The 27408-nt window shown below is 41.6% G+C and overlaps 1 protein-coding gene across 1 annotated transcript in view; it reads right to left on the bottom strand.

Moving 5' to 3' along the window:
- LOC134172799 (uncharacterized) overlaps nt 1–24302 on the bottom strand; it is a 37550-nt gene extending 13248 nt beyond the window's left edge. Inside the window, exons 1-2 of the mRNA XM_062636254.1 lie at nt 24092–24302; nt 978–1225 (exon numbers count right to left, since the gene is read on the bottom strand). Of these exons, the coding sequence (XP_062492238.1) occupies nt 978–1225; nt 24092–24228 (385 nt within the window). The 5' untranslated portion in view covers nt 24229–24302. The remainder of the gene's footprint in view (nt 1–977; nt 1226–24091) is intronic.
- Nucleotides 24303–27408: the final 3106 nt, after the last annotated feature.

Raw genomic sequence — 27408 nt, 5'->3', positions numbered from 1 at the left:
CTGTCTAAGAAAAACGATTTTAAAACTCAACTTGACAGAAATCTGGCCAGCAAACAGAGAAACTTTGTATAGCTGCCATACAGCTGTCTGAGGCAGAAGTAGTTTTCTGGTTTGCAGTGAAATACAGAAGTGGCAGCACTGACAAAACAGTCAACACAGGCAGAACTAGGGAACACACACCATCTTTAATCCAATTAAAAAATAAAAAGATACTAGGCATGATCTTGCTCTTGAACTGCTATTTAATACAGCTCTTCAAAGAGATTCATGGGCTGAAAATGCAACTAAGCCAGGATTACCAAGATTCAGTACAGACAGAGATGGTGAAATGGGCATAGAAACTACAGAGTCAATCATCCCACAATTCAAGAACATACATAGAAGAAGGATAAACATCCCATATTCCTGCAGATGGCAGAACAAGGGATTTTTCTCCTCCATCTCCTCACTTCCCCACCCCAGGTGAAAGGAGGGAAAAAGAAAATGAGAATTTTTGTATTCTTTAAATCAGAAGGCATTTCCACCACTCAGATCTCCAACTGGAATGATTTTTAAAGCACCCAAGAAACATCCACATTCCTACAGTATACTAGATCTGAAAGAGAAAAGACTAAGATTATTCCTTTCCTCATTTTTAATATTTCTAGCTACCTACCTCTCTGAGCTTTACAGAGAAGACTGGATCTTAAGCTATGGGCTGAGCTCTGCGGCTCTTGTCCTTTCAAGAAAGATTGATGCCTTGTGCAACTAGGGTTTTTTAGAAAAGGATGTTCTGCACAGTCAAGTCTGCATATTGATGACCAGACTGCACCAGTTATAACAGCACTCTAATATATGACAAAATTATGCCAAGGCATATTCATAATGCCCTTCAGGACAAATCCTAATGCCAGTAAAATTGGTAACACCCCCCCCCCCCCCCCCGAGTTTATCTTTCCTTAAATTACACCAACAGGACATTTAAAAGTCATACCTACCTAAACTGTTATTACTGCTAGTTGGCCAGGAAGCTATCTCATCCCTTAACTTTTTCTTTATGCAAGGGTCATCCGACTTCACAGAGAGGTCCACTTCCTCCTTCCTGATTTCTCGTACCAGTTCCATGCGGCATTGGCTAAAAGCCTGGAAGGAAATTTTCCCATTTTCATCTGCTCCCAGCTGGTGCATGATCTCTGTGACAGACTCCTCCATATTCAGCTGGCAGCATACAATCAGCAAGTCATTCCTAAGGATATTTTTAGAGTGAAAAGGGGGGAAGGGGAAAGATGGAAGTGGAAGAAAGATTGGAAAAGTGGGAACAGAGAAGAAAGAAACAATTTAGTTCAGAAGGAATACTAATCCTGTCTAATCGGGAAATGCATTAATGCATAGACATTTAATAAGCCAACTATTGTTTTTGTTAACCAAACAAAGTAACTGTGAGATTGGCAAGAAAATACAACACAGAAGGACTATGGAAAAGAAGAGAACATTTTTCATTAAATGTTAACCTCTATTTTTATGCCATTACTAACACTTCTGCTAGCAAAGACAGACACAAGGGAGAGATGAATCCTGTTGTCCATCTTCACACTACCTTCTGAAAAGGTGACATAATAAGAATTTAAATAATTATCTTCTGACGAGATTAATGGCTAGTTAGATTTCTGTTTTCACTGGGACAGGCCACAGAAATTTCTTTTGCCACTGAGCAGCTAAAGAAGAAAAACATATAAAGGACAAAGAGAGCAGCAGAAAAGAAATACTATTTTGATTAACTGGTTTTAAGCTTGTCTCCAAACATTCTGATTACAAACCCCTCTAAACAAGCTTGCTTGGTCCAGTTGTTTAATGAAACTCACAAAAGGGGAAGGAGGGCAGTGCAATGGAGACACTGCCAGTGGCCAAAAGACAGCTGCAACCAAATCAACATGGAAGATACTTAGAGAAAAAAAAACAAACAAACACAAAAACACACCAGTCAGCAACACTATGACCAATGCCACTTTCTATTTTATGTGACAATTAAAACCTCAAGAACATACCTTAGGCTTAATGTGAGGTATTACAGTAGTCTTAGGAGAAAATATTCTGAGGGGTTTGTTCCCCACTGCTATCTTGCTTCTTTTTCAAATCCAAGCTAAGATTAAGTATTTTTTAAGCAATTCTCAACAGTAGTAGTTGGTTAAAAAAAAAAAATTAATCAGAAGTTGATAACTAAATAAAGGTTAACTGTTAACAAGCCTGTCCAATGAACAACAGGAAAGAAGGTATGGGATGTTAACTGGATATAATGGAAGTGGTCTATTAGATGAACACCTGATAGTCTTTAACAGTGGCAGATGTGCAGCTCATTGAAATTCCTCAATCATTTCCTTCACCAGAGACTAAATCAACCTCTCAAAAACCAGATATTTTTTCTGAAGATACTGTCATATTGCCTTTTTTCAAGACGTAAATCACTAAAAAAAACCTTGCTGTTCTTAGGCAAACATAACTCTGCAATAGTAAATCCAGACCAAATAATCTCCCTGAGCATACAGATAAAGCACCTCTGCTTCCTTCCAGATGCTCAAGATTTCACACACAGCAGGAAACAGTGTTGATAGACTTAGGCCTGCCTTAATCTGCTGCTACTCAAGAGACTCAGACACCAAAAAAAGGCAGAGCCAGAAGACCTTCCTTTCATCCTGTTTTCTTCCAGGTATTCCAGAGCTGCCCCAACAGAATTCTTAGCAAAGATGTTAACAGTAAAATTGGACTGTAATAATTACATTATGACTTTAGTAAAGAATAAAATTGAATAAAATCTCCACTTATAACAAGAAATAACATGATTATAAGAGAATTCAGTTACATTCCATAGGCCAAATATAAGTGATTGATACTTGCAGTTAAAATTTTGGTCAGAGTTTTGCTCTTAGCTTTGAATCTGGTCAATGAATAAAGAATGAGTGGAGTAATTTACTCATTCTTTTGCCACCTTATGTTCTACGAAATTTAGAAAGGAAGTCTGGTAAGGATAGTTCTACAGACACTATGTAACACCATAGGCAAGTATATATTTATAGAATCATAGAATGGTTTGTGTTGGAAGGGACTTTAAAGATTTACTTCCAACCCCTCACAATGGAACTAAAGCCACTGGAACTCAAAACTGTTTAAATTTTCAGCTACTAAAAAGGTAAACATTTAATCTTTGCTTATACAACTTGCAGTCTAAAAGCACAAACACATTTGAGGAAGAAAAGTCAAAATTAAGGATGCACCCAAGTTCCCTAGAAGCAAGTAGAGTAAAAAAAACAGTGTAAGAAAACCTGTTCCATGCAGTTTTGAGTCACTTCTAGACCAATACTTCAGATAAACAGTGATCTATTAATTAAAAATGGACTAAGCTGGAAATGCCTGTCTAATGGAGGATCCTGTAGGATCCCCAGGAAATGAAGCAATAAGAAGCTGCCAATATAAAATATATACTGGGATCACCGGAATTGGATCACTTTTATCCTTGGTAGGAAAGTGTTTAATTTAGCTCCTTGGTGTAGCCACTAATCTCCAGCACACCCACAGCTGGACACTTACCCAGCTGCTGTGGTGTTTCCGGGCCTCATGCCCCATCGTCTCTGATTCTCACAGCAAGTCAAGTCCCTCACAGTTATAGAATTGTACCAGTTCCCAAGCTTTGACTTTCCTATAAGCAACTACATGCAAACATTCAGGCAACGATCTCGTAATTTTTTTCTTAAACTCTGCTTTCTCTGTTCTTTGATTGCTCTGTTTTCTACTTCTCCATAATAACAAGCAAGAATTCGGGATACAGGAGGTGATGCCACTTTCCCACCTGTCTCCCCACATTTTCCTCCACTAGGGCTGTCTCAGCAGGCAGTTAAACCAACACAAAACTGACCATAATAAAGTGAAGAGTTTTTGTTTACTTAGCTCCACACATCAGTTAACCGCAGAGAAAGATACACTAGCACTAGGCCAATAACAGCACTATTCCCTCCAGAGCCAAACTAACCTCCTGTTTGTTTGTATCATTAGCCAGCCTGCTCATTTTCTTTACTTCCCACAACTCACTGTCCTACCAGGACAAAAAAAATCACATCTTCACCTTTGTGACACAGGACCTGTGGTGACTTACATGTGGAGACCTTCAACTGTCAGAGCAATTCAATCACATTGACCAATACTCAAACTTCACACGAATTCTTCCATCAACAAAACTTACAAAATAAACTGTCCTCCAGCTCACTTGTCTTACTGACCATCAATAAAAAACCTTCAGGTAAAAGCTCATCATCTCATTCTTACAACTTGAAGTACGTACAAATGCACAGATGATAAACTGTATCATTACACAAAGACTTCATGTAAGGTCTAGGGAGGAAAGTTGAGAGAACAGCCAGCAACAACCGCAAAACAAATTACAGGCATGCTTCCACAGAGCTCAATCTTCAGTCAGAACTTCCAGAAGGCTCCTAGAGTCTTTTCCTTTTGTTCCCCATTTCAGAAGGAGAAAGAAATGGCTAGATAACATGCCCTAAGCATATGAAACAGGTTGTATGAAATGCTTATTTCTTAATCTGTACCAACAGGAGTAATTCATTACAACTCCAAAGCTATCTCTTATACCCAGAATGCATAAGCAACAGAGAATAAAAGTTACAGAAGTCCTCTGTATTACACTATGATCTTTGGCAAACAAAGCACCTAGAGGTATGCACCCAAAGACAGAGACCACTTTTAAAGGTTACCAGACTAGAAGACTAGGAAAGGAGACAATCATTCATGTAAGTTCTTACTCGGCAAGCTTTTCTGAAGAATCAATTAACAGAACTAGCAATAGCCACAAAAAAGAAATTTGTGTTCCTCTAATTAATTTATACTCAGAAACATCAGATTTCATTACCTTTATCACAATCTCAACAGTTACCAGTTTGCACAGGCCATTTCACATATAAATACTTCAACAGGTATTTTTTTGATTCTCCAATTCCCTCAACTGATTTTGATGGTTTAACAATACAGAAGCTATTACTATCTGAGTGCAAGTCATCTTGATAGACTCATTCAGCATTTCCTTGTTACCTTTAAAAGGTAAAGCAAGACTGAAGTTACAGCTTCTGAAGTAGTAATTAGTACAACTTTGGAACAGCTGGGATTTTCCACCTACTACTACCTGGACACTACAAGGAAAGGACAAACAATGAACTTACTGCAACAATACACTTGCCTGACAGCTGCTGTTGAGGAAGAAGGCCCTCATTCTCATTTTAATAAAGTGCATTCATTCTCTGCACTAGACTCATATGTAAAAAGACTGATAAATTAATGTGTAAACAATTAATTTCATACATACTTGAAATAGTCTATAGATTAGTTAACAAAATTAATTTTGTTTGTTTTCTTTTGTGTGTATATTGTCAGCACAAGGCAAAAATGTCAAGGGAGACATTTGCAACTAAGCTGATATTTTTGGCAAGTCAGAAATAACATCAGGCAGGATAGGATGCAGAACAGGCCCAGTAGCTGGACACAGTGGTTAAAATGCTGAGCAGCAAAGAGTTGATAACTGGGTTTTGAAAACTCACACTGAGGCTTCAGTTTTAACATCTCACTGTGATCAGGAAGGGAATTTATGCAGGTGTTTTGTCATGCAACATGAAAACTTGGTGAGACATAAGAACATTGGCTGCCATTTGCTAGTTACAAGATGTTGGGTTTTTTCTTTTTTTTTTTTTCCCAGATACAAAGGAATGAAGGCAAATTGTAAACAAAGCTGAAAGCACGTGAGGAAGAACAAAGGTCACTAAACCAGGCCAAAGTTCCACAAAGAGGTATTTTTTCCACAAATATTGGTTTTTTTGAGTCTCCTTTTTTTGAGTCTATATGGGGTCTTGCACATTTGCTTGATTATCGTACAAGAGACACATTGCAAAACTCAGCGAACAACCTCTTATACAACATAAGACAGGCAATGAAGTTCTAACAGTGAGAACACACATGACTGAAAAAAAAAAAACCACAAGTGCTGCAGAAGTTAACAAGATGGCCATGTTCACAGGAAGAAATTAGCCCATATAAGGAAGGAGAAAAAACAGAGGAGCATAACACCAACCACATCATGGTGCCAGCATTTTTAGAGTACAGAAATTAACCTCTGCACTAGAAGCACAATATTGCTTTGAACTGTTCTCCTACATTCTCAAACATCATCCATTTTCTTGGTGACACAGTCTAGTGCAAGGCATCCCTGACCATAGCAGGGGGTCAGAACTAGATGACCTTAAGGTCCTTTCCAATCCAAACCATTCTATGATTCTACAATTTCCAACATGGCATCATGAAAAGAACCAGGGTACACAGCTGCTGTTATGGGATCAAGGGAAAATAAGAGTCAGACAAGCTTCAGGAGAATAAAAAGCAGAAATAATAGCTGAGAGTAAAGGAAGCTGGGAAGAGTCTGTTCTGGAAAACTGAATGAAAAGGTGAAGGAAAACAAGGAGTTTTAGTTGAGTTTGAAATCTAAAGAGGAGTAGTGCAGAACTCCATTCTCAGAATTCTACAGGTCAACTGAAAGAGCTTTATGCCATTAAAATGTCACCACACAGAAATACAGCACATAGTAAGACCATGCACAGAACAAGCACATAATAAAACTGCAAAGGAAGATTATCCAACACTGTACCAAATGACAGGGAAAAATGTACCCATGTCATCACTGATGGAGGGGTATCTAAGCTCTTTTTAAGGCTGTCATGACCTCCATTGCTGATCTGTCCTAGCGCTTCACTGTTCTCTCCTGCAAGTTTCCTAATTTAAAACATCCCAGCTGTAATTCAGAACATTATATAAGAAAGTTAACAGCCTGTTTCTGCAGTCACAGTGGATAAAAAAAAATTCATTACCTATTTAAAACACAACATCAGATGTCCCACCTTCTTCCAAGAACTCAAATTTCTGCATCTCTGATTACCTTCAGTGAGCTGCGCTTGACAGTTAAAACTGATCCACCATCCTGATGGGTAATGGCATGTAAAACTAAACACCACGTTAAAACATACATGGAAAAGAGTATCTTACAATAGCATGATACTGTTAATTCTAGTTTAACTTCAGACCTCAGAGGATTTTCTTCAATCACACATCCTGTATTTTTACCACCAAATATACTATCAAGTATTTATCCATACTTTATCTCGATTTTTTTCAGGCCATTATCTTCAATTCATCAACTGTAAGCGGCGAGGAGAAGCAGACAGGCCAACCCAATATGGGTGATAAGCAACTTCTAGTTTATTTGTGACGCAGTTCACACATATATAGGAGTGGTATTCAGCCACTCCTTCGTGGCATAACAGTATTGGTTAGCCCCCACAGCTTCCTCCACATTCTCCTCCCAGATCCGGTCTCCGGCCACCTGTGGGGGCCACCCCCTGCCTTGCTTGCACAGTCCTCCAGAACTCTATGGTCCTGCTCTTAGAGTCATTCTGCAACAATTCCCCCCTTTTACTTTGTGCAAGCAAGGCATTATGGGTTATTCTGTTCACCTGTTTTATCACACAACTATAAACAAGTTAATAGCTACGATGATTAACCTAACAATGATACAGAAGTGCAATACTTCAAACAGCAGTGTTTGACTCAACCTGTAATGCCCCGTGAAGACAACCATCTAGTTATTCTTAGGATATTGCTCATTTACTATTGCTGGGTAAGCTGAGCCAGGGTTCTCAGCTGTGCGTACATCGAATTAGCATAATCAGAGAGACTCATACAACACATTCCATCAAACTCTTCACATCCATGTCCCTGTTCCAACAACAAAAGGTTCTGCAGTGTTGCATGTCTTACAGAGTCAACATTAAAACAAATCAGAAATTGCCTTTGATGTAGAACTGTCTGCTTAGCAACTCAGCAACCCAGTCTGCTTACTTGAGCCAAGGCCCCAGCTGAAGCACTTACAGTGATTTGGCATATTATGATTGGATACATGTTTTGAAGACCCTTAGTGACTAACATAATTGGTTAAACACAGGTGTGAGAACTCAACCTTGAAAGCTTGCCAACAGTCCACAGTTCTCATTAACTTGGTGAATTCCAGCCTCTTATCTTGCTTGCTTAAGCTTCTTCAGGCCTCTCATGGCCTTGCTGTATCTTTCAGGACTATTCAAAGTTTATGTACCAATTATGCATTCTCCTGTGAGAACACTGTCCCCACATCTGCCCCCTTTATGTTTTATCCAGTAACAAGTCGCTACTACAGCAAGGCACACACACATTTACATTAGCAGAGTAACTGTTACAGGGTGCAGCAGCATGTCGAAGATGCTGATGGCAGTGAAGGACTAGCCAAAGAAATTTCTTACCAGTGGAATTCTCCCCCCCTCTTAAATTTGTTCCATCACCTGCTTTATAACACTACCATTGTATTAAAATTTTTCTAGCTTTTGCCTTAGCATTTTCTAGCAGCTACTGCAAATTTCCATACTCTAACATCTCTTTTACAAGTGACAAATCTATACAATACAAGGTGCAGTTTCTTATTAACAACTAGCTAGTAAATACAGGTGGTTTTATACACAAAACCACAACCTCTAATATAGCTACTTTACAAGCACACATATTCAGGATGTTACTTTTCAGTTGCCCCCAAGTGATGTTTTGCAGTTATTTGTTCTTTCTCTTCCTCCATCTCATTCTGCTTGGGGTAATCACGGTCAGCTCCTGTAGCTGAGGCATCTGGTTTATCCATTCGTCTGTCCAGCTCATGGCAGGGCTTCACAAACTTTGCAGACAGTCGCCATGATCTGTAGGCAGGAGGACACAAACACACCCCCTCCCCCAGGTTATCAGTTCTTCAGAAGTAGACAGGTTAGACAGGTTAAAGTTAAATGTAACATCATTACTCTCTCTCTCCCCCCCCCCTTTTTTTTTTTTTTTTTTTTTTGAGTCCCTGCAGAAGCCATCATTACTCCCACTACAGTCCCACGTACAGAACATGGCACAAGGACCCTGTGGAGACTAACAGCAAACCAGCTCCGAGAAGCATCATTGCAGTGCGAGGTGGCAGGCTCAACCTTAGCGGGTGTCCCCGCAGAGGCTCTGCCTCCCCCACATCGTATGAGGCTTGGGCTTTTAAACTGACCAAAATGCACACTCATTCCGACACAGGTGGCCAGCCTGTGCTGGAAGAAGTGGCCAGCAGTATCTACAGAGGTCTCCAAGGGTTGATAGAAACCTGGACATACTTTTATTTACCAACTTCTAGTACATGAGTATCACAGAGAAACTGTATGGGCTCTCCCTATCAATTGCAAGAAAAAATCGTAACATATACAGCTTGAGTATAAGAGGATTTTAACGCATACGTGGTCACTGTTTGTCAGGCCTCCTTAACTATTTTGAGATCAAGAGCTTCCCACTCTTTAGCCCCCTGCTGTGTAGTAAACACAGGATATGCAGAAATGCCCATTGCAGAAAATTCCCCAGTAATGATCACATATTTGGTTACCCATTGTTACAACTGAGCGTCTCCAGGGCCAGTAAGTCTGAGCAGACCGACCCGGGAGACGAAGAGTCAGGGTCTGGAAGCAGAGGATATAAATCTGGCTCGGATTCAGGGGATTCGGGGGCTGATCCTGCGCCGAACTCGGGGTCTCCGTTGCTTGCAGCTGTGTCTTTCTTATCAGATGTATCTCGTTCGGTATGTAGCCATCTGCAGACCTGGCTCCTCCGTGACTGAGTTAAAATTTTTTTTTTTTTTTTTTTTTTTTTTTTTCACTCTAGGGCGTAGTGGGTTGGAGAGGCTCACGGTTCCTTTAAATCTCCCGCTAGCGCATGATCCCTATTTTTTACTGCGTGCTTCAAAGTGGCGCCGCAATCGATCCGGCGCCGAGGCACCGCCCTCTTTCTTTCGGATTTCTCGACATGTATCATACGTATCCCTTCTAATATACATTCTCTGTCCTTTTCAAAGTCCCTACTTTCGGAACTGGGGTGGTAGGGAGCAGGGGGTTACACCTCCTCCGCGGCACCTTCTGATGGAGGGGGAGAAAAGGAAGGGGGGGGAAACCCTGTGCTCCCGCGAGTTGGGGGGGGGGAGGGGAACGAGTTGTAATCTTCCCCCGGTTTCAACCGACCGGGGACGTCTGTTCCTAGTTTCTCCGTTGCTACCGCGGCAGTTTTCTTTTCTGCCTTGTATCTTTTTATACAGTTCATTACTTCCCTCCGTGGTTTACCGAGTTTCTTTGCCTTCTTATAATCATTAAGCACTGAGTCAAATAGTTCATCACCAAACTTTCGCCACTCACTCTTCTCAAATATTGTATTAGGATCTGCAAAAAAAATCTCTTAGCCTTCCCTACAGGCAGTAGACCTGCTAGCTGCTTTAGAGTCTCAGGCTCAATTCCCCGCTTTTATAAAAAGCACTGTAAAAAGTTCAGGGCTCAGTTCCCCGCTTTTATAAAAAGCACTGTAATAAGTCCAGGGCTACCTCTCGGTCCATTTTCATGGCCAGCCTTTTCCGGATCGTCTTCTTCTGGGTCGTCCTGTAACCTCGGTCTCCGGATCGGCCTCCCGACGCAGCAGTGTCTGGTTCGCCCCAGCGGCGGACTTTTTCGGTTAGTCGTAGCACCCGGGTCCGTCACGCCACCGCAGCAGCATTGCCCGCGCTTCCCGGGCGCTGCCGCCGGCGCCACTCACTCGCCGTTCCGGGTCCCCGTCGACCGGGGCCCTGTACCCCGGGGCCCCGCTAGTCGGGGCCCTATATCCCGGGTCCCCGTCGACCGGGGCCCTGTATCCCGGGTCCCCGTCGACCGGGGCCCTGTATCCCGGGTCCCAGTTAAACCGGGGCCCTGTATCCCGGGTCCCCGTCGGCCGGGGCCCTGTATCCCGGGTCCCCGTCGGCCGGGGCCCTGTATCCCGGGTCCCCGCTAGTCGGGGCCCTGTATCCCGGGTCCCCGTCGGCCGGGGCCCTGTATCCCGGGTCCCCGCTAGTCGGGGCCCTGTATCCCGGGTCCCCGTCGGCCGGGGCCCTGTATCCCGGGTCCCCGCTAGTCGGGGCCCTGTATCCCGGGTCCCCGTCGGCCGGGGCCCTTTATCCGGGTCCCCGTCGACCGGGGCCCTGTATCCCGGGTCCCCGCTAGTCGGGGCCCTGTATCCTGGGTCCCCGCTAGTCGGAGCCCTATAATCCGGGTCCCCAGCGACCAGGGCCCTGTAATCCGCGTCCCTGTTCGGGCGCCATTTGTATGCGGCGAGGAGAAGCAGACAGGCCAACCCAATATGGGTGATAAGCAACTTCTAGTTTATTTGTGACGCAGTTCACACATATATAGGAGTGGTATTCAGCCACTCCTTCTTGGCATAACAGTATTGGTTAGCCCCCACAGCTTCCTCCACATTCTCCTCCCAGGTCCGGTCTCCGGCCACCTGTGGGGGCCACCCCCTGCCTTGCTTGCAGAGTCCTCCAGAACTCTATGGTCCTGCTCTTAGAGTCATTCTGCAACAATCAACACCAATTCTTACTCCAGTCTTATCCTCCAGGATGTCTCCAATGTTCCTCAGCTTGGTATAATTTCAGATTTAAGAAAGCTTTCTCATCAGGTCATCCAGATCATTAACCATTAAATGTACTGATCTGGCCCAGGCCATGCTTCCAGTTTCAGTTTGATACAATCTTTTACTTGTAAAACAAACTACTGATATCTAATGATCTCTAAATTAAGCTTGAAAACAAACCCAAACTAAACTCTTTCCCTTACCCTGCTTCTCCGGCTCACTTATAAGTGTCATAAAACAACATCAAAAGCCTTAACAAAGGCAAGCCAGAAGGCAGCTATTGTTTCACTTCCACCAACTATTCTTACTAGAATTGAGAAAGATCAAATGGGTTTGACACAACTTTTTCTTAATAAATCCATATTCAGCCAGTTATAGGCTGTCTGCAGACAGATCCCCGTGTCACAATTTTGAAGAAAGAAGCATATTTTCTTTCCCCATTTTCTGTTAATCCTTTCTTTTGGAAAACCCATGGGAAAAAACAAAAGCAACCAACCAACAAACAAACAACTGCAAAATAGTACAGTGCTTATGAATTTTACATGAATATTTTCAAGTACAGCTAACTGAAACAACACCAACTATTCTGTAACTTTTCTTTCTTCTTCCTTTCAAGGTATTTATTACTGGTCCTATTTGCAGGAACCATCTCACTCCGTTTGATATTTTCAGTGTTGCAAACTATAGAAAAGAGAACATTTTATACTTCTCAGCATCAGCCATCAACACCTTACTGGCTCCATCTCTTTGGTAATCTTTCTCTGCTTGTCCTGTTACTGCTACCATATTCTGAGATTTCTTTTTATTACACTCTGATCTCTTTGCTCATTTCATTTTCTGCCTTGCATGCTCCAATGCCTTTTCTGTCAGTTCACAATTAACTTGAACCTGACGCTGCTCTGCTACACTGAGCAACAGCAGGAGAAAGAGTTAACAGTCAAGCAGCCCCCAAGCCCTGTACACTTATATTAATAATTCAACTTAGCTAAGCTTTTACTTCACTGCTCTGTCCCGGCTAGGCTACCTCTCACAGTGCTATTGCAGGCATGACACCTATACCACCACTCCCTCTTCTGGGAAAGCAGGTGGAAGGTTCCCTTTGACAGTCAACACCTTCTACCACAGTGTGTCTGGTTCCCCCTATTTCCTACAAGAGATGGACATGACTGTCAGCCTGTCACAGGAAATTCCAGAACAGAAATGTGTGTTTTATAGATGGCACAACAAATGCACATTCTATGCATTAGAAATAACCTAAATGGCATACTCCAAACATCTACATCAAACTGTTAACACACACTGTGTCTCATGACCTGTGAGAAAAATGTGTCCATTTTTGGCTAAGGCTGTCATCTCTGGAGACAAAGCTATTGCAAACAAAGATCCTTTTATCAACAGAGAAGCAGAGTTTGTGAATAGGGCCTCAGCAGTTCTGTGCTTTCTTTTGTGCTGCTTACTAGATTCAGATTTTGCTAAAACACAGTATCAATTCAACCTACAGACTCTACCACGTGGTAGGAACTATCAGGAGCATAGTTTCTGTTCAGAAGCAGTCTGGTCTTTGTTACCTAACTTACCCTTAAAAATTATATAAGGGATTATACAGAATATCTGATAATACTACATATATACTGGTTTGTTCTATTAAATATAAGAAAGTATGCTGCAGAAAAACTCTCAGAAGAGATATTCAACATGCTGATTACAATTATTCAAAGCTCATTACAGCTATGTTAATTACATACGACATCATGCATGCAAACAGTCATTATGTTAGGATGACTTCAACATTAGTATTATTTATTCTAAAAGATGCATATGAACATTCACAGTAAAAGTAAGGTGAATTTGAAAAGCCACGTATCTACAGCATAGCTATTTTTCGTTAGAGGACATCTAAAGCCCATTCTTTGGACAACACATAATTAGACACAACACTAACCTTGCTATTCTCTTTCATTTTCCATCTGAGATATGAAAAGTCTAAATAAAACCTCTGCTGTAGTTTTACACCTCTTAAAACAATGCCATTTTTTATGATAATGAATTAACTTTTAGAGCTTGGAGCACCTGGAGTGAATCATGTTTAAAAATAAAGTAGATATAACCAGGGGGATCACAATTAAACCCCAAGCTCAAGGTTCTTACCCCACCTTGTGGTAATATTAAACATCAGAAGCCAGAACCAAGAACTGTCCATGCTGGAAATAAATATTTCTTACTGAGCTAGTTTTCAGCCAGGGGAGTTAGTAACTGAACAAATTGTCATGCAAACAGAGCAAAACTTCAGGACCGCACACAGTGGAACAACTCATTAAGCAGCACGGGCTGACTTCAAAGAAAACCATGAAACATCCAGTTTTCCTAGTTCATTTCGTAAGGCATACAGGCACCTAGTTTAGGGCTGTGCATTTGCAAGAAAAGGCCAGGTGTCCAAGCCTCTTGTGAGGAGGCGCCTTGCTTCCCATCAAAACAGGCATGAGCTATTGCTTGAACCAGTTTCAGGCACTAACTACCCTACCCCACTCAATCTATGATGGAGGATTTTTTAAAAAGTGTTTTAGAATTCATTCACAATGGCATCCTCAAACTGGACAAACAATGGGAGACAAAGAAAATAAACCACCCACTGGTGGAACTCTTCTTTCATCCAAGTGCCTTCCAAAACAGTCAACCCATGCATTAACATCAAACTACAGGTTTTAGCAAATTAATTCTGAGCACATCTAGAAAGTTGCTCCTTGGAAACAACAGTGGTTATGTAGGATGTTAACTGCCTTGTCTGCCGTAAGCAGAAGATGCAATCACACATAACTGAGACAAATTCAAATACCTATTGTAGTCCCAGTCATACTGTTAGAACAGCCAGCAGTGGTTTCTGTGTTATAAAGCTAGGGCTATGGATTTGCTAGAAAGGCCAGGTACCAAAGCACCTTGTGAGGTCCCCTGCTCCCCATCATCCTTGGGGGGAGAGTAATAGGGTATATCAGTGATATCAGTGTATATATCAGTGATTATAATATTTCAGAATTGCCACCAAGAAACCCAAGAAAACATAACAGGGGAACAACAAACCAAGAACACAAACCAAAAGTTTAACACTTTTTTTTTCCATCCAGGGCCACAAAAGGGCAATTACAGGCTTTAAAGAGAGGTTCAATTCTCTTACAGTCATAACCCAAATAACATGTATTAGCAACAACCTCCTTAAAAATTAATAAAATTTAATAAAGAGACAAATTCAGCACTTACACGTTAACTGGATGGTAATTTTCAAAAGGATCAAAAGTTTGACAACTGCATTCTCAAGTGACTCATTGTTTATTTTTTCTATGCTACAATCTACCTGGACATCAAGCTCACAAGAAAAAGAATACAATAGCATGTAACAACAAGACTGAGATAAAAGCAATTTTTTCCAGATTATTAATAGCAATAAGGAAAGAAAAATGCAATAACCTGCATAAAACACACCAACTAACTTCACTAAATTTAAAATGATAGCTCCAGCTATTAATGCTGTATAATTCATGTGTCTGATGTCTACCACAAGAACAGGACAGCTAACTAATTAAAAAATATGAAAGGTTCAGAAAATCCAAGCTTGAATATATTCCTGATTGTGTACTACTGGTAACAAATACAGACTTTGAAATACATAAGTATTTAATGAATGCTGATTCTTGGGCATTTATTTTCTAGACACAATGTTTAAATACAGATACCTTTTTCTGCATGCTAAATTAAGGATTGCAGGAAGTCTTCCTGGCTTTTCATCTAAATTCTTCCGTCTTCCCCCATAACTTGCTCCTTTCTTGGTTATGATGCTTATGAGGTTATGGTTATGATGAAAGGACCTGAGGAGAATAAAGACTAAAGTCCCACAAAACTCTGTACAGCTGTGGAACCATTGATTAAGGCAGGTGCCAAGAGAAAAAGAGAAAGCAAAGTACAATCATGCACAAAACAGCACAGTACTTCAACTCACCACCTTATTTGGTGTACAGTACGTATACTTACAAAGTACTCCTTCAATTACATGGATCACAGATCCTGTGACAGGTTCCTAATGGAGACGGATGAAAATAAAATTAAGTCTAGGAACAGAACCTGAGAGCTGACACTCAAAAACTAGGACAATGTCATTTACCAAGGCTCAGGTATTTTTTGTCGGAATTCGTAAAACTGAGTTGTGTCAAGCTTTCACATGGTTAAAGAAAGCACAGAGCAAATAATCAAGATCTTAAGTAAGAATAAAATCTTGTATTGAAGTCTAATATTTTTTCCAACTCCATGGTAAAAACAGCACAGCAAAATGAAAAATCAGACCAAACTCAAGGACTTATCAAGGCCTTGATCCCATCTTGGTGACATTTTGCAGAATGCCTATAAATGATGTTCCCTTGTTAAACAGCTGGACTGAGGCCAGATTTAGGACTGTGCAGTACTGGAACCAAACTGCATTTGAAATCTGAAACCTCCGTACCTGCAAAACTAGCAGAGTAATCTTCTCTCACAAGTCTTCAAAGGCAGTTTTTTATTTCCACTTGTTCAGTGTTACAGAGTTGATCTTTTTTTAAACCTCTTGCTTGCAGAATGTTTGGTTTTATCACTCCTTAGTCTGCTGGTACCTGATCACTCACAGCAGCTTCTACTTCACAGAATCATTAGAGTCGGAAGGGGCCTCTGGAGATCACCTAGTAAAACCCCCCTGTTCAGACAGGGCTACCTGAAGCAGCTTACACAGGAACATGTCCAGGGTTTTCCATGTCTCCAGAGGAGACTTCACAACCCCACCTAGGTATCCTGTTCCAGTGCTCTGCCATCCTCAACATAAAAAAGTTCTTCCTCTTTACCCTGTGCAGTCTTCTGTACGCTCTGTGTCCTGTGTGTAATTAGTCATTTATACTTTGTGGAATATCACAATTCTTATTTGGTAACATTCTGCACTGGGGTAATACAGTAGCTGCAGGGGTTTGGTAAATAAATGGCTTTCCTTATTTACTTACTACCTTTCCCTCACCTAGAATATGTTAAACATGTTTCAGACCTGACTTGGTTTCAAGTATGAATGGGTTTTTGACAGCAACATCATAGATCTTACTTGAAGGTATGAAGAAAAGGAAGAAACAAAAATGTTTTAACTCCAGTGCACTGTTTTCATGCTTCAATCTCTGGTGAGCAGTTTCCCAGATGGAGTGGAAAAGCTGATTTTACTCCAACTCCAAGCACAGCAACTACACCAATCCCAATGACAAGTACAGTAGCTACTCAAACCCTGACTACAACAGATAATATAGCTACTCCAAGTTCAGCAGCTACATCAACCCCAGTGACAAGTGCAGCAGCTACTCAAACCCCGAGAGCAACAAAGCAGCTGCTGGTGCTACTCAACCCCCAAGCACAGCAGCTGCACCAACCCCGACAACAGATACTGCAGCCACTGCAACCCTAGTGGCAGACACTGCAGCCACTCCAACCACAGTGATAGTCAACTGCAGCTAACCAAAGGACTGATCCGTGCTAATATCAGTTGCTCCTGTAAGCAAGAGGAAAAGCAAACAAGAGGCACAAAGAGCAACCCATACAGTGAAGAAAGATGAAGAACCAATGTGCTTACTGCAGGGGACAGCATCTGAACAAGAGTTATTGTTACGTGGATCAGTTTTAGAGGTGAAACTTCACGTTTTAGTTTATGGCCACTGACCCTCATCCTGTTGCTGGGAGCCAGTGTAAAGAATCTGGCACCATCCTCCTGGCACCCACCCTTGAGATATTTATATGCAATGAGATCCCCTCTCAGTCTTCTCTCCTCTAGACTAAACAGGCCCAGCTCCCGCAATATCTTCTCATAGGAGAGATGCTCCAGACCCCTGATCACCCTTATGGCCTTCCACTGGACCCTCTCCAGTAGCTTCTTGTCTTTCTTGTATGAGAAGCCCAGAACTGGACACAGTTCTCCAGCTATGGCCACACCAGGGTTGAGTAGAGGGGGAAGATCACCTCTTCCAACCTGCTGGCCAAAGGGGAGATTTAGATTAGATATTAGGAATAAATTCTTTATTATGAGGGTAGTGACATAGTGGAACAGGTTGCCCAGAAGAGCTGTGGATGCCCCATTCCTTGCAGTGTTCAAGGCCAGGCTTGGATGTGACTTTGAACAACCTGGTCTAGTGGAAGGTATCCCTGCCTATAGTAGCAAGGTTGGAACAAGATGATCTTTGAGGTCCCTTCTAACTCAAACCATTCTATGATTTTATGATGACCAGAATTTAAAGAAAGAAAATACAGCAACAAAAATATAGCGACAGGATGAACCTGCTCATGTTTTTCTTCCTATATGTTTTCTTGTGGCCACTACTGTGAAAATTGCTTTGGTAAGTGCAGACTTTGAGGAAAAAAGGCCTTTTCCTCTTGTCAACAGAATGGTCTGCACTCTGCTTGACAACTCCCACCAACACTGGGAAATTATTAATTGCTAAACATGAAAATACACAGCAGAAAGGAGGAATCCGAGAATCTGATAGCCGTGAAGTAAGTATATTCTTTACACTGTTGAACACCCTGACATATTGCAATCAACTCCCTTTGCAACAATGTATGACCCAACTCAACATTAACACAGCACCCCTTTGCACACTGAAAAGTGGCAGAAGAGATACGCTAGCAATCACACAAGGCCAAATCTCTGTGTTTTTTTATCCTAGTAGAAGCGTAACAGTTGCCCTATTGATGAACTTGGTATCTATCCATTTATTTCTCACTAAATATGCCTGTTAAATGCTACACCTTGTTTCATTTACCTATTTGATTTACAGGACCTTTCACAAATTCATCACAATTTATCCCACACCAGTAGCTTCTTCAGGGTTTCCCACACACACATCAATGTGCAGTGCAGTTCTGAGCTCCTGATCTACTCATTTTCTCTAACACTCAGATCACTACTGCCAATTCATATACAAATCTTAGAACATACAAGCACAAAAAATGAATAACAAAAGATTATTTTTGGAAAAATGAATTTTTATACTACTTTTTAAACACAAAAATTATGGATGCTTTTTTTATTTCATAGTTCTTTTTCATGTATGTTCTCTCCTGAAGACTCACAGAAGAAATCAAGAAAGCAAATTCTGTACCACTCTTCATTAAAAGTCTGTCCCACATTCAGATAACAAAGAGTAAAATATCTCATATTTTAGGTAAGGACCATATGTTTTCAGTAACTAAAAGATTCTTTTTATTCCAGAACATTCCAGTTATAAGGCCACTGTCTACCCATTTATATAAGATTCCAAGACAGTCAGTTTTGGCACTTAGATTTCTAAGCAGTTCTTACTTTACATGCAGAAAATTGCAAGAAAAGAAAGAAAAAAAATAAATATGAAGAGCAATGTAAATTGATTTAGTTAAACCAAGTTAATGAATGAATTTACAAGAACACTAGTTTGCAACTTGAATTATAGTAATAAATACCTTCACAGTTTCTTCCACTTCCTACAAAACCTCAGCTTATTTAATTATAAACCAAAAATTGTAACTGGAAGTCAGCCTCAATCACTAACCTGCTATGACGCATATACTAAGCCAAAACATGCTCAGCAAGAATGCTGGGAACACCCTACTACTGCAGCCTAATGACAAGGGAAGTATCAGCTTGTCCTTGAAAAGGTTTCAAGTTCCCAAAGCTATGTACCACTTAAAACTACATAGATATGAGATCAAATCCAACAAGTTCCCCTTAACTGCTACTGAGAAAGGTTATAGAAGGAGGCACTCTTTCACGTCCTTTCAACAGGTTGTATAAGCTCAGTACAAAATCAGTAGGCTTACAGATTTTTAAATACTTTTACCAGAGATTTTCTGTAAGACATTGACCCCGGTGTAAAAAAATCTGTGTACACGGAAGAAAGTATTTTCAAAGAAACTCTACAAACAACATCATTCCATTATTATTGCTATGATAACAATTCTCCCTCTGAATTAAACACTAGCTTTATCTTTTTACTTCATGACACTAGAAATTACTTACCCGTTTTAAAGTTAAAATCAGAAAACTAGCACATCTGTAACTTAATAAGAAAATTAATATTTTATTCACCCCTTACCTTCATAGCTCGTACTTTTTTTTTTTTTTTTTTTTAACCAAAGTTTCCTATAAATTCATAGTTACCTTATTTGGACCTTACAGTGTTAGAGTAATCTGGAAAGCTATTTAGTGACTTTTGCAGTAAAGATTAAATTCTTGATATGCTAAATGGAACTTCAGTACAATCCACATATGATAAAGCTACAAGGCAATTAAGTTCCCAAAGACGACATTAATCTAGCCCACCACCTCTAAATAAAAGAGCATGCTCTCACTTTCCTAACAGACATAAACTCAGCCCACCTATTTTGACCTTAAAAAAAAACAACAAACAAGCAAATAAAAAAAAAACAAAACAACACACCACACAAACAGGGTGTGCCCTCCCAATCTACAAACCCTCTGAAACTTAACATATTTTTAACTGGAAGATCAGATTCTGAAGCTTTTCAAAGCAAACAGAATAAAAAGCAAAACGAAAGCAATGAGTGTTTTTTCAGTTAACAGCTTTTTGTTAAAACAACACAATCCACCTTCAGCTGCAAAAGCAAAGTTCTGCTGTAAACAGTGTTTAAGGTTGCCTTTTGCTTCTAGCAAGGCTGATCCTGTTGATTTCAAGTATCCAGAATCCATCCTTAATAGTAGACTGCTTTGCATTTGTTTGGGTTTCTGTTTTGGTTTATGGTTGTAAAGTTACCTCTCACTGTTGAAGTACAAGAAGAATGCCAAGCACCTGCAAGATGTTAAAATAACTAATAGTAATCCCCAAAGAAGCAAAAGCCATTAAAGTACAAACTGGCAAGCTAAAACTTTAACGTTTTCTTAGTACTTTTGTCTAGTTAGATGTTGTAAAATGTCAATGTACACATGTCAAACATGATGCTGTCCTGGGTTCAGCAGTAGCAGTGCTGTGTTTTTGGCTTTCAGCCTGGGAACAGCGCTGATAACACCAATATTTTTAGTTGCTGCTCAGTAATGTTTACTCTGACCAAGGACTTTCTGAGTCTCATGCACTGCCAGGGAGGAGGGGAAGCCAGGAGGAAGCAGAGACAGGACACCTCACCCAAACTAGCCAAAATGACTCCATACCACAGCATGTCATGTTCAGTATATAAAGTGGGGGGAGTTACCCAGAAAGGCTAGATCACTGCTCGGGTCAGACTGGGTATCGGTTGGTGGGTGGTGAGCGGTTGTATTCGCTTCCCTTGTTATTTCCTTTGTCATTATTATTATTGGTGGTAGCAGTAGTAGTTTGTGTTATACCTTAGTTACTGGACTGTTCTTATCTCAACCCATGGGAGTTACATTCTTTTGATTGTCCTCCCCATCCCTTTGGGAGCAGAGGGAGGAAGGGCAGGGGAGGGCGGGGTGAGCAAACGACTGCGTGGTTTTTGGGTTTAAACCACAACAGTTCCTCAGAGACACAGGCTTAACGCTTCATACCCCATCATTCAGCTGCTTCTGGTTTATAACACCAATGGTACTCACTTAATTGCACTTTATCATTTTCATAGAATCATAGAATAGGTAGGGTTGGAAAGGACCTTAAGGTCATCTAGTTCCAACCCCCATTCTATGGGCAGGGACACCTCACACTAAACCATGCCACCCAAGGCTCTGTCCAACCTGGCCTTGAACACTGTAAACTTCCCCTGTTTACGTTTGAACCCGTTACCCCTTGTCCTATCACTACAGTCCCTAATGAAGAGTCCCTCCACAGCATCCTTATAGGGCCCCTTCATATCATCCCAGCTATTTATAGTCTGAAAGTAAATCAGTATCTCAGGACTTGCTCCTCCTTTCCATCTGTGCCTTTACTTCCATGCTATTATTTGAAGAGTTTTACGGTTTGATGCACAACAAAGCATTTCCACAGCTGAGACACCATGTTACCTCATTAGGAATGCAAATAGCTCTTCTCCCCATGCAACATGAACTAAATAAACATACTTATAAAATGCCTGCCTTTGCTGCAAAAATAAAGATCTTCTCTTCCATACCATCTCTGGAATTGGAAAGAAAGAGATCTTATGAGTGAACTGCTACATGTGTTAGGCAAGTAAATGACTAACCAAGCTTTCGCCCTGCAAGCAGAAGATAGAGGATACTCATTTGTAAAGATACAAAAACTTATGCTGAGTAACAGCTGCAAAACTGCAAATTTCAACCCCATTATATTGAAAATAAGTAAGTTCTGAAAAAGAGGCTCAACCTAACAAAAGTCCACAAGGAAGCAGAGGATTTTACAGTGTTGGCTTCTCTGCTTTCAACTATTTATACAGCTCTTTATAGCTCCTCAAGCATTTATTGCAATGATTAACTTGCTGTAGAAGGTACAGTAAGGTGCAGAAGTCAGCCTGTCATCTCCACTGCAGCTACAAGGAAGGCAACAAACTGCTGTCTGTCAAGGATGAGCAAAGGAAAGTCCAAGGAAGAAGGGCATGCGGGAACAGCAAAACCAGCAACTGGCCTGTAAAAGAAATAAAAAGCAGAAGCAAGATAAACAGTATGCACAGAATTACATAAGTTCAGTGTGAAAGCAAGTATAACTTTTTGTCATTATTAACAAAATGCAATTACCTAAACACTAGGACTGTAAGCAACAAAATTCCAGTTGCTATACTTTTAATAGGGATGCTGTATTTTCATGAATCAGAAAGAGCTATCTCTACGACAGCAGTGGTACATACTGCAAATATACCCAAAAACCACTGGGCAAGCCTGCTCCTGCATAAGCCATTGCCATAAAATAGATCATGAGGGAAGCTGAGACACTACCCAAAGCAAGGAACGCATTTCATTTGCAAGACCGATTACCTAAGACAACTAATGAAGTCGAAAAAAGTAAATGACTCCCTGTCATGTCAAAAATCATTTGTTAAATATTCACTCACTACTTTCCCACAAATAGGAAATCTAAGGGAAGGCAGTAACACTACCTTCTCTGATCAAACCCATGCCAGCTTGATCATGCTTTGCCATGCAATGCCATGCCTTGAAGGCACATATCCTTTTCTGAAGGAAATTATTAGAACCTTCAACAATGGACTATCTCTTGAAGAACTTTCAACCTGTTGAATCCAATGTCCCTCCTCAGATATGTCCTGGAGCTTTCAAAACTTTCAGCAGTGTTGTTCAACCAACATTCAGAAACACGCATTTTGAAATACACAGAGTACAAATTGGGAACAAAACTTAGGCAAAAAAAGTCAACCAGAAAGGAGTGGCATGTGTCATGGCAGCATCTCTCAAGCACTAAAGCATTAGCATTCCCTCAGCAAGATCTTTGAATTATAAATATACAGAAGTCTATTAAGTTTACACTGCAGAAAAGCATCACAATACAAACAAGCAAGTGTGCCTGAGGAGGCACTGTACACTTTCAGTGAACATCCTGTTTTCATACATCAGAGTAATTTCCATGAAGACAGTAAACAAATAGAAAGCATGCATTTACAGAGTTTACATTTCTGAAATACACTGCCAAAATAGTCACTAGACAGGAAAAGTTTGGAGACCTGTTTAGATAAGAAATATCATGACCCTTAATTTTTAAAGTGACTGCCAGCTGATACAAATTTTCAACAATTTTCTGGCTCCAAAGAGATGACAGTGGGGACTGAAGTTTACTTACCCTTTTAGCAGGGTCATATTCTTAGGTTTCAGGTTAGATGACAGAAATTCCCTGACTCAGCTATCTAGAAGTACTTACCAATGCAACTAGCATAAATTTAATTTTGAAAATGCAAGTTCCCACCACCTGTGACAAATCTTGCCTTTAGTTCAGTATTTTTAAGATGTGGTGTGAGAGCAGCGGATAGCTCCAGAAATACCCTTCCAACAAAACCTAGTCCTGATAAAAACACACTGCCAGTACTTCCAGACACATGAACACTTCATTATTTCCAACTACCTACTGCAAATTACACACTCACCACTTTCCCCTTCAAAACCTGTCAGCCCGGATCACAATATAAAAACTAAACGGGGACCAGCAAAGGAATTTAAAATGGATTGTGTAACGAGGATATTGCTGAAAACATTAAAGAAACAGACGATTTGGTAGATCAGTACGAGGTGTCTCCTAGATTACCTGTGACCAGCTTTGTTTTCTTGCAAAAAACACCTGCCTAATGCATGAAGTCAGGCACATCGCCAAGCTTAAGAATGCGTGATTCTCCAGATCCTCAGAAGTGTTAAGTGCTCTCGGCGGTGCCTGTCCTGCCTCCCCTACGCGCCTCTGGAGTTCTCGGTGCGGAAGCACCGCCGCAGCCCTGCTCTCAGCCCCTCGCTCCGGGAGCCACCGGTCGGCAGAATCTGCGCTCCGCGAACTGCCCCAAACTCGCCGACAAGTTGAGAAGCGGCTTCACGGGCGGTCAGGGAGGGAGGCGCAAGGAGGGGGAAGGACGGGACAGCTCCGTACCAGTGCCGCAAAGAACCTCCTCCCGCTGTCGCTACCTGCTGATGAAGCCATCCCCATCGCCGTCGCAGGTCTGGAAGAGCCGCCTCATCCTCTCCTCCTCGCCCGCACTAGAGGTATCGCTGCTGCTACTGCTGGCGCTGCTCACCTCCGCAACAGCTGCCGCAGCCATCATGCGCCCCAGCGGCTCCGGAGGGGACGCAGTGGGAGGCGAGACTGCCTGAGATTCTCGGTCCCAAAGCGCCCGCAGAGCACAGCCAGCAGCACAACGCCGCAGCAGAGCCCAACCGCGCGGGGGGGCGGGGACGCGGAGGGGCTGGGCCGGGCGCGATGGAGCCCCACCTCCCACAGCGGCGGGACCCCTGGGAGCCACGCTGCTACCCCTGAACGCCTAGGCACAGCGAATAAGTACAGGGATTGCTGCGCGCTCCCCTCCGTTGGCCGCCGCCATCCTGCCTCCTCCTTGCCCCCCCTTCCCGCCGTCCTCAATGCTGGTGCCAGAAGCCAGGGCGGCACCGTGAGAGAGTGGCTTGGCCACGTCAGGGACAGCTGCCTCATCATTAGGGTACTGGCGTCCAGACACCAAGTGCTGGGCAAACCTCAGTCCGATGGTCCGGGTATCTCTCCTTCTGTAGTGGGACAGGTCCTCTGTCTCAGGATGCCTGTTTCACGACTGGCCTGTGGAAGCCAGTTCTAGGCAAACCACAGCAACCCCCAACATCTTCAATAGGCCCATGATTGCAATCATGATAGGAGCATTCCCGGGCAACCAGCCCCTCCTGACATCCAGTTCCTTTCCACTAATCAAATTTCACCTCAAAAGTACATAATTTGGCTTTCTGCTTCAGCAGTTGATCATCAGATAGTGCTCTAAACTTTCTCATGACTCACACCTATCCCCGTCTGTCTCTTTGCATTTAGAGAAAAGTAATTTGCTTTGCAGTCTTAATGTTGCCAGATGAAAAAAATTAATTTCCTTTTATATCCTTGGCACCCTTTTCAACACCTAATGAAGTTTTAATAAGTCTCTTCTCCTTATTCATGTAAAAAGAACTGATACACCAACAGCATCACTGGCAACATCTTTTCTCTCTACTGGAAATACCTATTTTGAGGAGGCCTAGAAAGAGCATTTGCCTGTTTGGTAGTAGCATTACAGTTATTACTCCATCATCCCGTGATTAATAAGGTCAGCCAAGTTTTTCCTAGCCTATTTATGTATACGGGAAAAAAAACCAACTTGTTATTATGGGCATGCATTTCTCTCATAGTATCAGATATTATCCTTCCCCTACTACTTCTGTCTTTGAAGACAGCTTCTTCCCACATAACAACTTGATCTTCCTTGTTACTGACAATGGCTCATGAATATGTAAAGTAAGCAGAATTAATCACACATATTGTTGCACAGTCCCTTTCAAGTATAATCACAGATGGCAATAATTCTAACTTAATATTTATGATATCTTGATTAAGTAAGTCATTACAAGACAAAGAGTTTCTATGGTGTTCTATTAACTAAAATTACTTGCAAGTGGAAGCATGTGCACACTCACGCTCATACTCAGTCTCTGCAGTTTTCCAAATCGGGTTGCTCATGCTGGTTCTTTCTGGATGACCAGAGCACTGGAGTATGAAGCAAACACACTTCCATACTCTTTCAAGACAATGAAAGGTGAGAATATTACAAGTATCCTTCTTTCAGACTATATTGTGTAATCCTTGAAGGTTTACACCATGTTCCATCTTTTGATCTACAATAGTCTCACTCTCAGTCTCAGCAAGTGCCTTTTCTCAGTCCTGTATAGGAGGCTGCTCATGTGTGAGAGGGGTGTTTACCCCAGCTGTTTTTTTTACTTAAAGGTTGGATGAGCTGGGCAGTCACAAGCCCATTTTCTTTGGCCAGATCCCATAGACTAGCTGTTCAATGCCACACACAGAAATTCTTGCACACACTCTGCAAATGCAGCGCACACTTCCTATTAAGAATTAAAATTTTTAACCATACAGAGTCCTAAACCAGCATTTCCTGGCAAAGCCACCAATACCAATGTAACAAGATTGAATCCAAACCACAGCAATGAGAATTTCCAAGAATAACCTCCCTTCATCCTGATGCAATCTGCCAAGCCTCACAGTCACCCAGTTCTTACCTTTTTCTTTTTTTTTAAACTGATTTCCCACATCTTCTCTAATCTAGCTAAATTTCCTAGTTGGCACTTTTATATTTTGCTCTCATTGTGCATGCATACTTCATGCAGTAGCTTTCTTTGTGGATCAGGAATTAATCCATTCCTTATACTCTCTTTGCTAATGACCTGAGTTCTTCCTGCTAGCTTTTCCCCTTCTGGGTGTGAGTTACATCAGAGTGATTCGTGTCAGCAGCTCAGGGGTCCTAGTGATCATTGCACTTTGTGTGGAGATGGAATCCCTTGTGATCCTTGTGCTATGTGCAAAGGGTATGATAAGTGTCCCTGTCAATACCACAGTGAGGAGGAAGAAGAAACAAGGGAATAATTCCCCTGGGTCAACCGCAGTATTGTGCAAAGAAATGTTTTGTTCATTGTTTAAATTGCATGAATGTTCTTAGAAAAGGGGGGGGGGGGGGTAGGTAACTTAGAGATATGTCCTGTTACAGAACGTTGTAAAATCTGTGCGCTGAACAAATAAACACATAAGGAGTAGAATTTATGGGGGCTAAGATGGCGGTCAGACTTGTGATAGACATCTTCCTATTAATGCATTACCAAGATGTTTTGTAACTTTTCTAAGATACTTCTTCACCTGGAGACAAGACCCCAGCAACAGGTGGAGAAGCCCAGGAAAAGAAGACGACAGGATTGGCTGAAACCCAAGAAGCCCGGGAAAAGAAGACAACAGGACTGGCTGAAACCCAAGACCAAAAAGTATAAGAGACTATCCCCAGAAATCCCCCTCGTGCATCTCGGGTGGAGTGGAGACTCCCCGGCGCACCCAGCGCTGTTTGCTTATTGCCTCTCGATATTAATTATAATAAAAATCAATTAAAACAGATTGGCAATATTAGGTTTTTATAACATGGGAGATCAGTGGTAGTTACTTTTTGCATCTTCAAGGCAAGTCTCAAGAAAACCTAGTGCAGTAGTTTCAGACTTTGATTTTCTTTCACTTGCACCAGTTCCTCCTAGCTGGTAGGAACAGCTGATATCCTAGGTGTGGTATGGCATCCAAGACAGTAAAACCAGCTGAGTTTGCTGGTTTGTATCATGATCCACATCTAACTTTTAAAAAGTTGTTTCACACTGCACTAAGCTGTAGGTCCCCACATCATGGTGTCTGCTATGAATTATGTGGCAGTTCACTCCTGCAGCCATAA

Source organism: Pezoporus occidentalis, unplaced genomic scaffold (assembly GCF_034315485.1).
Source record: "Pezoporus occidentalis ecotype Australia unplaced genomic scaffold, CSIRO_AGI_Poc_V1 ctg474, whole genome shotgun sequence".
Classification (NCBI taxonomy): domain Eukaryota; kingdom Metazoa; phylum Chordata; class Aves; order Psittaciformes; family Psittacidae; genus Pezoporus; species Pezoporus occidentalis.
This window is presented reverse-complemented; position numbering and strand designations above follow the sequence as displayed.